Below are 12243 nucleotides of genomic sequence, written 5' to 3' on the forward strand. Positions count from 1 at the left end.
TGCAGCATTATCTCTCTGGGAGTGGCAGCCTGTGGCTTCCAAGAAATGCTATTAGAATGTTTGTGACACAGTGGCCTGTATACAAGGAGCGTTCATTACATGCATTCATTCATTTGGCCAGCTCTTGCATTGTACTGTCAAGAACTCTGATCATTTCCTACTTACAAGCTAACAACTTAGCCTGCCCTCGTTTCACATTAGTAGAAGATATGAGGTTTTCGGGTCAGAGGCAAAGGATTGTTTCTTACTCACAGCACTAGCAGTAATCAGAGTATTACCATCTTTGTGATGGTTTCCCAAGCCCCGATTTCCAAAGGTGACACGAAGAGGGCCGGCTGACATACACACACACAGTGAGTTACAGGAGAGGAACCCTGAGCTTCGGGAACCTGATTCTCTTATACTGGATAGTTCCCTTTGCCCACAGGGAGACACTAACTCTGTCTTCCAAGGATGTTTGATATACAAATATCTTTGAGAAGGTAATCTGGAGTGAAGAGTAGCCAGTGCCTCGACGCACAAGATGTATAGAAATGCTTGAGACTCATGGAGCATTGTCTCACAATAAGAAGTATGGTAGGCCCTCAAATTTATTGAGCAAAGGCATGAATGAATAGCGAGTGTTGCACACAGCACTACACAGTCAAGTAAGACATGGTTTCTGTTATTATGGCTTGTGTCTTCGGAAATAAATGGTAAGGCAGTATCCTGGTGAAGCATTTGTGCTCTGGGCTCAGATGCCTGGATTTAAATCCTGCACCCATTGCTCATTAGTCTTGCAGCCCTGCTATCTGATTCCTCATCTCTAAAATGGAGGTAACAGAGCTATTGTGATTAGATAAAACCCCAGTGCAATCATAAAGCACTTGGCTTAGTGCCTAACCTGTGGTAAGTATCCAAGTAAGTGTTAGTTACTATGTTGAACCATATGAAAGCACCATTTCTGTAGTTTAAATTTCGGCAATTTTATGTGGTTCCACCTAATGATATCATCATTATTATTCATCTTTTGCTTGGTTCCAATTCCCGACGTATAAATGGCTGCGAAGCAGAGGTGTGCCCAGGGTCAGGTGAGGCAAGCCTGGAGACGCAGAAAAGTATCTGGGAAAAAGAATTGGGCCTAGAACCAGATGCGACTCTGAGCCCCACCTTCTCCTCTCATTAACCCCGTGACCTTGGGTGAACCACTTAACCTCTGAGCCCCTTGTCTCATCTGTGCAATAGATACAATAATCCCTTCTACCTCACTGGACATCGTGAGGCTAATATCAGATGATGGATGTGAAATTGCTTTGTAAACTGGAAGGCACTGTACTTACACTCAATATGAAGTGTTCTTAAAGGCTGTGAGATTTGTGTCTGGCTTCAACCAGACCATCACTAGGTATAATTTAATATCCCTCCTAAGTCCTCTAATCACAGTTTTACATTTGAAGTATAGAATCGGCCCCTAAACTCAAATTGCTGCATTAGAATCAAGTTACACTAGTCAGGTTTGTATCTAAGGCCTATAGCCTTCAAGCACCATAGGGACCATCTGGTGACCAAAGAAAGAGATCATCTCATTACAAAGGATAATTGGCTTGCAGCTAAATCAGTCGATAGCTAACATTTATCAAGTTCTTTTAATGAGCCAGGCACAGTTTCAGCTGTTTATGTGAATTACTTCTCACTGAAACCTTAAAACATTCTATGATAGAGATTGGTGCTGTCCCTATTCCCCATTTTACAGATGAGGAGACTGAGGTGAAAAGAGGTGAGCAATTAGGAATGGGCAGAACTGGAATGATGAGTTACATTGCTGGGGCACTTTCAAGAATAGTAAGAAGCACCCATTCCCAGTAAGTTGGTCCCATTAAGGGGAGGCTGGAGAGACATCTCTCCTGGGCAGCAACAGTCTTTCAGCTGCCACTGATATACTGCTCTACTGGAAGCCCTGCCTGTCCCACAACCTGTCTGGGCAAGCCAAGTCCTGCTGGGTGCTTGCAGGGTGTTAGAATGGTTCCACATTCCGTCTTTGCTGCCAGCCTGCCTGTGCCCTGCTAAAGAAGTGCTAAAGAGCTAAGAGGAGTTTAGCTCTTACCTCCTCACTTGTGTGGGGACTCTCTGTGGTGTGAAAACTAAGGCCCACCTGTTTGTTTTCCCATATATTTTGAGCCTGTGCTCTCTCCGGAAAGAGCTTGCTTCTAGCTCTTTGTGGGATGAAAGCATTATCTCAGAGTCAGCAGGTAGGATGCCCTTGCGGTGATCCCAGACAGTTAGGAGAGGCCTCGGTTTCTATAACAGAGATGCACAATGATATGGTGGCTTAAGGAACAAAATTTATTTCTCTTTCACCTAACACTCCAAGAGGAGCATTCTAGGTGGCCAGGTGGCTTTACTGCATGCAGTCATTCAGGGCTGCAGGGTCCTCCGACTTGCTCTACCATTCCTTAGGGCTCTATCATTTTCTTCTTTTCTTCTTTCTTTTCTTGTTTTTTGTCTTTCCTTTCCTTTCCATCTTCCTTCCTTCCTTCCTTTTCTCCTTCCTTCCTTCCTTTTACTTTTTCTTAACATTTTCAATCCATTTCATACCAGCATTTTTGTAAAAAAAAAAAAATCAAAAGGTGTTACTGGAACAATGTAGGGGGAAACCTCTCAAAGACATGCGAAGTACAAGCTCAAAGTATTTTATTATTATATATAACAGATTTATATTGGTATAAAATGAAATCTAAAATAATTACTAAATACACCTTTTTCCATTTCTGTCTGTATTTCATCAGGGACTAGTGCTGGAGGACCCTTCGAGTGGCATTGGTCTGGATATTGTTATCATCCTCATGGCTGAAGCTGGGTTGCCTCATGTCCAGGTGACAGTCATGGGAAGGAACTCTACCTCACTCCATGATCATTTCTTTGTATTTTTAAGTCAGTCTTATTGAGATATAATTTACATAAAATAAAATTCACCCTTTGAAGATGTATGAGCATTGGCAAATTGTGTAACTATCATCACAATCATGATACAGAGTATTTCTATCACCCCAAAAAGATCTCTGTTGCTCCATTTCTAATCTTCTCCCCGACTTGCCCCTGGAGATCACTAATCAAATTTCTATTCCTATAGTTTTGCTTTTTCTGAATGCTGTGTAAATGGAATCATACAATATGTAGCCTTTAAGTCTGCCCCTCCCCCCCACCTAGCTTTATGATTTTGAGACTCATTTATGTTCTCCTATAGGTCAATTAACTACTTTCAGTTGAATAAGCAACAGTTTCTTTATCCCTTTTCCTGTGGATGGCCACCTGGGCTCTTTTTAGTTTTTGGAGAGTATAAATAAAGTTAATATAAACATTTGCATAAAGGTCTTTGTATAAACATATGGTTTCATTTCTCTTAAGTCAATACCTATGAGTAGGATTGCTGAGTCCTATAGTAAACGTATGTTTAACTTTAGAAGGAACTGCCAAACTGTTCCAAAGTGGTTTTGCCTGCATTTAACTTTTAGATTTTATTAATATTTTAGCCAATATCTTCTTACCTATCTGTATGGCAGCCACTTCTCTCTCCTATGCTTTGCCCAAGGTGAAACAGTTCACATGCTCTGTCTCTCCTTGGAGGAGCACTCTCTTCCTGTAATTCACTTTATTTAAATGGCTTGTGACCTTCCATCTTTGATTAGCTGCCAAAAAAATCATGATTTTGTAGGTTATATGACTTTTTATTATTTTTTAGACCGGGAGTGATGTTCTTTGCAGCTTTCTATGTTTTATACAAAAGTGCAAATTTCCACCATCATCATAAACTCTTTTTTAATGATTTTTATTTATTTTTGAGAGGCAGAGACAGAGCCGAGAGGGAGAGAGACACAGAATCCAAAGCAGGCTCCAGGCTCTGAGCTGTCCCCACAGAGCCCGATGTGGGGCTCAAACTCACAAACCATGAGATCATGACTTGAGCCGAAATCAGACGCTTCTTAACCGACTGAGCCACCCAGGTGCCCCTCCACCATCATCATAAAAGTGTCATCCTAGAAGTGGCTTGCAACATTTCCACTCATGATCCAGTTCAAAGACCCGGTCATATGGGCGTGCTTAACTGCAAAGAATTCTGGGAAATGTAGGATAGTCATGGGCCCAGGAAGAAGAGGAGAATGGGCTTTGGTGAATAACCAGCAGTTTCTGTCACTAGTCTCCAAACAAGTGAAATCTAAAATAATTCTGGACTGTGCCAGGTGCACAGTAGGTACCCAGGTCGTGTTGAGGGTGAGGTTAATCTAATAGATCCAACCGGAATATTTTTAAGGGATAAGTGCAATTCTTTGGGTAGAGCAAATATCAAATTTGAGGCGACAAAGTAGTAGTGTCTTTTCGTTTGTGACTCAATAACTTGAGACCACCTTGGCATATGCTGGGTGCACATTGTCCTTTCCTATCAAAACTGGAGAAAGGCATGCTGGTCAGAGGCATAGTGGGCTTCACCTGAACCAGAGAATGACTTCAGCAGGCAACCGGGACTGCTGCCAGAAAGGAAGGCAGGTCAGCCACGTGAAACCCTAACCTCCAGTTTTTGCATCCTGCCTCCAGGATGCCTGGCTCCCAGACACCAGCCCGGCGGGCAGCAGGTAAGCACAGTATTCAAGCTAGGTGTTTGTTCTGAGCTAGCCCTAGGAAGTGACAGCTCCAAAAGTTACGTACACCTTGGGCTTTGGCTTATGGGTTATACAGGCCATCGGTGTGACCAGTCTCCTGCCTTCACCATTAGGCTCTTAGGTGTAGAGCTTTAGAGCCTCGATTCCCTGTGTAGCCTAGGTTGGAACAATCCCAGAAATATTTTCTTTCTTTTTTTTTTTAACTTTTTTAAAATTTATTTTTGAGACAGGGAGAGACAGAGCATGAACAGGGTAGGGTCAGAGAGAGGGAGACACAGAATCTGAAACAGGTTCCAGGCTCTGAGCTGTCAGCACAGAGCCCGATGCGGGGCTCAAACTCACAGACCGCGAGATCATGACCTGAGCCGAAGTCGGCCGCTTAACTGACGGAGCCACCCAGGTGCCCCCAGAAATATTTTCTAAAGGAACCGTAGGACTTGGTAAGATGGATGGGGACTTTCTAGCCAGATATAAATAAATGATGAAGAAACTGATTTTTCACACAAGGATGCCACCAGGTTCTGAGCCCTGCTGGTTTTGCAAACTGAAATTAACAGTGACACCCCAGCTGCTTGCCAGAAAGCTCACCCCATACACTCTCCAGGCTCTCTCGGCTTTAGTCAGGAAAAGGCACATTCAGGTGACCATCCTTTCATCTAAGCCAGGCTACTAGATTAGCCCTTACAGATTGTGCCCCGTGCACAGCCCGCACAGGAGGGGGAGGGGGGTCCACGCCCCACTGTGCAGCCTGCCACAGGGGTGGTGTACCTGGTGGAGGGAGAGGAGAGGTGCTATTCCTCATTCCTCCACAGGCCCTGTACAGCAGCTGCAGCCCTCTTGCTTGGTTAAGCTTACCCCTGGATCATTCTGGGCCTTTCCACTTGTGGCCTGCATGCTTCCATTTGCCTTCCTTCTGAGACAGTGTAACAAGCAGCAGGCTTGCTAGAGGATTGCCTAGGTTCAAACCCCAACTTCACGACTGTGTGGTTTCAGGAAAGTTCTTTGATTGCTCTGTACCTCAGTTCCCTCATCTGAAAAATGGAGATAATTGTATTATTGACGTCACGAGTTGTTTAGATTAATATGCATTGTGTCTTCAGAAAGTACCTAGGACCCAGAATAAGTGCTACATAAGCATTAGCTAGGATGGTGATGTCAATGGTGATGATACTGTTGAGGACGTTGCCCAGGACATCCGGAGCCCCCTTCCCCTATCCCATTGTGAATTTTCTCTGGGGCATTTTTCTTGTAGTCCCAAGCCCAGAGCAAGTTATGGTCGTTTTGAGCAGCAATCTATCTTTAATATTATGGACACTGCAACTCACGTTCCCATCTTTGCTTTGGGTGCTAAATGAGCAGTTTCAGCAAAATTACCTGCTTGCAGAGGGCTTTGGGGGGATGGATTCTGTGTGTTCATTGCTCCTGATCTAAGTTGTTGAGGGCATCCTGGATTTCTGTCTTTCTTTCATGACCCCAAACAAATCCTACTCTTGGCTTCTTCACAAGTTGTACTGGTTCTGACAGGTCTTCACCCCTTCTCCCACTGTAAGCCTTTCTTTAGGACGAATACACAGAGGCTTGGTTGGGTCCCTGCTTCTGTCCTGATCTCTGAAGCCTACATCCCTCTGTGTGGCTTTTAAAAATATAAATCAGTTCATTAAAAAAAAAAGTTGGGAGGGAGGAGGGGCACCTGAGTGGCTCTGTCCTTAAGCGTCCAAATCTTGGTTTTAGCTCAGGGCATGGTCTTGCAGTTTGTGAGTTCCAGCGCTGCATTGGGCTCTGCACTGATAGTGTGGAGCCTACTTGGGATTCTCTCTCTCCCTCTCTCTCTCTGCCCCTCCCCCTGCTCATGCTTTCTCTCTCTCTCTCTCTCAAAGTAAATAAACTTATTATATATATATGTCAGTATATATATGTGTATATACATATGTGTGCATATATATGTGTATATATATGTGTATATGTATAATAAACTTATTATATATATAATATATCAGTACATATGTGTATACATATGTATATATATAATAAAAACTTATTACATATAATATACATTATATAATATAAGTTATATAAGTTTATTATTTTATATATATATATATATATATATACACACACATATCAGTTTTCAACTGTTTCATCCTTTCAATTACCTTGAAAAAAAGAATCATGATTTGCACTCCCCCTCATCTGTCTCCATCCTTACCGCCCCCACCCCCCGCCCCCTGCCCACCACGCCCTGTGTGCCTGTCACATCAGCCTCCTTGCTGTCCCTCTGTACACCATGCACGGCCAGGGCTTTCTCCTTGCGGTCTCGTCTCCCTGGGACACCTCCCTCCAGATAATGCCATGGCTTGCTCCTCTCCTCTCTCACCTGAGCCTCCCCTCAGATGTCATCTCATTAAAAGCCCTTCCCTGACCATCTTTTCTAAAAGATCAGCCTCCCTTGAACTCTGGCATTCCATATTCCCCTTGTTTTACTTGATTTCATGTTCTCCCCCTCAGCAACTACCACAGTCTCTCATGAATTTATTTTGTCTTTCCCTGTGAGACTCCAAACTTTCAGTGAGCTCCTTTTGGGGTGTCCTGGTCCCCATGGTGCCTAGAATGGTGCTCAGCACACAGCAGGGGCTTCACAAAGAGTTATTAAAGATAAGGGTGAAATCCTGCATTTCCTGAGCATCCCGGGCTTTCCTGGCCTGGTTTCCTGAAAGCTTGGAAGCAGTGTGTAAAAATACACATCACACCAGGACAGAAGCAAACAGAGAGACAAAGGTAGAGAATAAATAAGCCTGTCTCATTGCCTTCTGATTCCTCAGTGGAAGTTTCTGTTGAAGAAGTGAAACACGGCTGTCAGCAGGAAGTTCTGTGCTCTATCCTTGAGTAGAATATTTTAGTAACCTCTGGTCTGTCTTCACAGATGCCAGTGGATAGATGAGAGTTTGCTGCAGGAACAAAGAGGCCCCTGAGCTGGGGATGAGCATTTTAAATCACCTTCCTTCTTTCCTTCCATTTGAGAGCTCTAAGGGCTGAACATAGATGCTTTCTTCTTTGGAAGGACAACATTAACTGGCAGGGGTGAAGACGCCCCCCCAGCAACTGATGTTGCCGAAGATGTTCCTTTAGATGCAAGGTGCTCTGGGCCCTGCACCTTAAGTTGTGAGCCTGTTTTGGCAACAAAGTTGGGAATATGGTTAGCTCTTCTACAGTCCTGGGGGTAGTGATGTTTCCCATTTTCGGTGCTGACTGTATACAGTTATAGCAGACAAAGGTCCTACTGTAGCTGTGAGCTCCAGGATGCCTGGGGGGTTTCAGGGTGTTTGCTGCTAGTTTTCCCAAGGATTTTGGACAATAATAAACATAAGCAGCTGTTCTCTTCCTCTGGCCCAGCTACGTGCACCTACACCATGGCTGAGCAGGGTCCCCTGCCCGGCTTGCTCTCCCAGCCTGAAAGGGAGTCACTTCCGAACATCCTATGCACAGGAAAGCAGAAAATCTGAGGCAACCCGTTTGTGTCTTTTGCTATAGGAAAATGCAAAGCTAGTAGAGTGAATTAATTCCAGGACAGACAATAGAGTGGGGCCCCGGGCAGGGTCATTCAAGAGACACAACTTCTTCCTTGAAGCTTTCAGCAGAAACAACTCCACTCTGAGCCCTCACAACTTCTGAAGCTTTTCTTGGAGGATTCTTTGTTTGCTCCAAGGGCAGTTAGAGAAGGCATCCAACTTTCCAGAACCTTCTGTAAAGGAGGTTTTTATCTGAAAGAGGGCTCCTTGCCGGTGACTAGGCTTAGCGATGCCTGCTGGAGACCCAGCATATGAGTCGGTGGAACCAACTCATCAGGATGTGTGAGGAGGGTTAACACGTGCACAAGGGGCAAATGCTATTAATGGCTCTCCTTTTGGCCCTCTGCTTCTACTCACCTCCTAAACAGGTACGATTTCTTTTAACATTAGAGCATACTATTTTCCTGAACCCATTTCTACCTCCTGCCTCTAAATAATTCAATTCATGAAAAGGGACAACCCAGTGGGGAAAAAAATTGGTCTTCATGTGTGGTAACTTGTAAGCCGGGGAACAGGCCACAAGGACATTTTAGGAAGTATCTCTTGTAATCATCCACGTTCTGAAATTTACAACAAAACTGCTAGTGGCCAATGCTGTTAGCTGCTTGTCAGACAACAGACAAACTCATTGCAGTCAGAAAAATCCCCACTGGGTTTGGGCGTCTGATTTCTCTGGCAGCAAATGAAAGCTTTGGCTGTTGCCCTTAAAGACAGGCTGAGCAAAACAGGACTGAGCCCACCGAATGTCTCCCTACCCGCCCCCCTCACTGTAGGCACAGCTGGGGAGATATATGTGTGTGTGGGGGGGAGGGTGTGCAGGCACCCTAACTCACAATTTTAGGCAGGTGCACACGCCATCCAGACATACCACACCAGGGTAATTCATCCCACACCTCACAGCCAGGGTGATCCTAGCCTCAATGGACAACAATTTGGAGGCATTGTTTACCAATCAATTTCTCCCTCTAAATAGGCTGTTGTAAGACTGGACCCTTCTGCTTGCCCAGCCTGGGCCCACCTGTCACTGGGACTTCCTAGCCAGTGGTCACACTGTATTGATCTTTTTAATCCCCTCTCTTTGAAACACAGAGCCAGCTGATGTGGAGTTCCTCAAAAGAAAGAGTCTCCCACCGCCCCTACCTCTACAGGTAGCTGCATATCCGGGGCTAATTCCCCACTAAAAAGTCTTAATTGGCTTACGGGGAGCCTGAAAGATCTCCCTTGTGCTTATAAGGTGAAAGGAAATGATGTATCCCAAATGCCCTGGCCCGTCTTTATCCATTTCTTGGTGGAAATCAAGTGCATTGTATATTTTTAAGTGTTTTTGAAAAGGGAGTGGAGAGTTTGGAGGTGGGTGAGGATAGTGTTTCACTTTAGTGGTTGAGCCGCCAGGGGATGGGAAGAAAGCCTCAGAGAGACACCAACATGAGGCGAGAAACTTGGTGACTTATTTTTTTACTTCGTTTTTATTTACACGAAACATCTGCAGTACAAAAATGTAAACTTTGATACTTCATAATAATAGAATAAACTCTTTATGTACAAAAATACATTTTCATATGAAAGAAGCATCTTGAATAAATTAAAGTACTTTCCAGCCCTGTGCCTGAATAGCTACGCAAGTCTGGGTTCTTCCTAGAGCAAGCCTGCAGTGGTGGGGGTCGGGATCCATAATGCATGAAGCCCACTCCTTGTCTCTCCTTTTTAAGCCTTTTCATTGTATTGTCAGCCGGCTCAAACCGAATTTTCATGCTCGTTTTTCTTCATTAGAGTTCTACAAATTGTAAAATTGACTTTTCACCTCGTCTTCAGGGGCTGAGCTGTCCCTTTTCTAAATCACACTGAAGTGGTGGCTGGGGTCAGCTCTGAGCCAGCCACAAAGGAGGTTTTGTGGAGTTCAGAAAGTGCAAAAGGAAAGGCCGTCTAGGGGCGGGCAGGAGGGGCCCAGGGCTGAGGGCTGGAGAAACAGACCAAGGGGCAGCCACGGCGGCGAGGGTGCAGCGACCTAACAAGCGGCTCAGGTATCTCCCACCCCTTTAAAGCTCCCGCTTCCTCCCTCCGCCCAGACTGGGGGTCCTGAGACTGCAGCTGGGGCTCCATCTACTGCCTGTTGCCTTGGGAGGGGGAAGGTAACGGTGTCCCTGAAGGGCCTAGTGGTAAGGGATGAAACAGGGCGTCGTGTGGAGCAAGTCTTTGGGCAGCCCGGGGAAGGAGAAAAGGGGGTCACCGGGGCCGTAGGCTAAGTCTTCCGAGGCAGCGGGGCTACTGGGGTCAGAGAGTGGCGAGGCCGCGGCGGCGCAGGGAGAAGCGGCTGCACCCGAGCCCCAGGACTCTGCGTCGCTGGAGGGGCTCGGGGGCCCGGGCAGGCAGGGGGCGCACTGCGGCGGCAGGAGGCGCTCCCGGGCACCGCTCCCGGGCAGTCCCTGGTCGGCCAGGCGCAGAGTCTCGGCCAGAGCCCAGATGTAGTTATAGGCGAAGCGCAGCGTCTCGATCTTGGTGAGCTTGGTGTCGTCGGGGAAGGAGGGCAGCACGCTGCGCAGCGCGTCCAGAGCCGCGTTCAAATTGTGCATGCGGTTGCGCTCGCGGTCGTTGGCCTTGACACGCCGGCTCCTGCGCAGCGAGTGCAGCAGCGCCTCGGAGCGCACACGCGCTCGGCCCCTGCGCCGCCGCCGCTCCTGCTCGTCGTCTTGCGCCCGGGGAGTATTGGACGCTGCAGGAACCGCGGGAGCGCCCCTGCGCACTGGCACGGGCGTCCCCGAGGCGGAAGCTGGCGGCTGGAGCCCGGCACAGTCCTCCTCGTCGGTGAGGAAGCCAGATAGGTCGCTGCTGCTGCTGCTGCTGGCGCAGTCGAGGTCCGAGAGGCATTTCTCCAGAGGGGCCGGCATCGTTGCGTGGCACAGGACCGACGGGCAGGTAGGAGGGCGCCTGGAGGACAGGAGCCCGGACAGAGGGTAGGGCCGCCGGGGCGCACTTACGTTCCAAATGGCCCAGGCCAACCCTGTGGCCGCTGCGGGCGTGAAGGCCAGGAAAGGTGCTGGGGCGCACCTGGAGCTGGGTTTCACCTCCTCGCCTCGTCTGCTGCAGGGGCCACGCTCCCAGTCGGTCTCCCGAGTGATCTCGCCGGCGAGCAGATCAGCTCGTGTGAGTACCGAGTGTGGCACACGACCGGCCTCAGGACCCCTTAAGTACCCGCCCCAACAATGGGCGCCCCCCTCCCTTGCCACCTCCGCCCCCGCGGCAGCCCCCGTGAATGGAGCGAGGCGGCAGGTCAGCCCCGTGCGGCGCCCGGGTATTTGCATAATTTATGCTCGCGGGGGGCCGCCCCGGCCCCTCCCCCCTCCCGGAGCGTGCCCGTAATTACCGCGGGCCAATCGGCGGCGTCGCGCGCGGCCCCGGGAGCAGTCTCCGGGCTAAGCTGGCGGGGGCGTCTCCAGGCAGCGAAACGGAGGCGGGGGCGCCTGGCGATTAGCGGCCGAGGCACGCTCCTCCGGGGGCGGGCCCGGCGCCCCTCGCTGGGGTGGGATGGGGAGGCGGGGCTCGGGCTGGAAAGTGTGAGCCGCGGAGCAAGTTGCGGAAACCTGGAGCTGGCTGGGAGCCTGGGTTCGTTTCCTCTCTCCCGCTGCTGAATGGCCGCGTGACTTTGGGCAAGTGATTTGACTTCACTTTCCCCGTCTGTAAAATGGGACACACGTCTACCCTGTTGAGGATGTTGTGGAATGATGTTCGGAGGACAGTTGGCGCGGCGCTTTTGTAACGCAGCGCCGGATAAATGGTTGGGAGAGACAGCGCCCTCAGAACCGAGGGAAAACCCTATCCACAGACGGAGAGTGGCCGGGTGTGGATCATAGAGCAGAGGGCAGGCGTAAGCGCTCTCGCTTCTTCCAGGTTGGTGAAGAAATAAGGGAAGGTCTCTGCTGACCGTCGCCCAGGGGCTGGGGACCGGGAGCCAGGAGGTGGAGGAGCAGTTTGGAAAGTAAAAGAATGGATGATTTTTTCGAGTGCAATCTTGGCCAAATACTCCTAACACCAACCTAGTCCCCCAG

The 12243-nt window shown here is 48.3% G+C and overlaps 1 protein-coding gene and 1 long non-coding RNA gene across 2 annotated transcripts in view; one reads left to right on the forward strand and one right to left on the reverse strand.

Annotated features, from left to right (window-relative positions):
* The window catches only part of LOC122238013, a 61752-nt gene extending 58465 nt beyond the window's left edge, over positions 1–3287 (forward strand). Inside the window, exon 3 of the long non-coding RNA XR_006216938.1 lies at positions 2766–3287. This is a non-coding gene — a long non-coding RNA (uncharacterized LOC122238013). The remainder of the gene's footprint in view (positions 1–2765) is intronic.
* Positions 3288–10350: 7063 nt separating this feature from the next.
* On the reverse strand, positions 10351–11085 carry NEUROG1 (neurogenin 1). Its single transcript, XM_042958970.1, has one exon. It carries the CDS (start codon positions 11083–11085, stop codon positions 10351–10353), a length of 735 nt encoding a protein of 244 aa, XP_042814904.1.
* Between the last annotated feature and the right edge of the window lie 1158 nt (positions 11086–12243).

Source organism: Panthera tigris, chromosome A1 (assembly GCF_018350195.1).
Source record: "Panthera tigris isolate Pti1 chromosome A1, P.tigris_Pti1_mat1.1, whole genome shotgun sequence".
NCBI classification, from domain to species: domain Eukaryota; kingdom Metazoa; phylum Chordata; class Mammalia; order Carnivora; family Felidae; genus Panthera; species Panthera tigris.

Coding starts and splice junctions, on each gene's coding strand:
- NEUROG1 (XM_042958970.1), bottom strand. CDS start 11,085: ATGCCGGCCCCTCTGGAGAAATGCCTCTCGGACCTCGACTGCGCCAGC.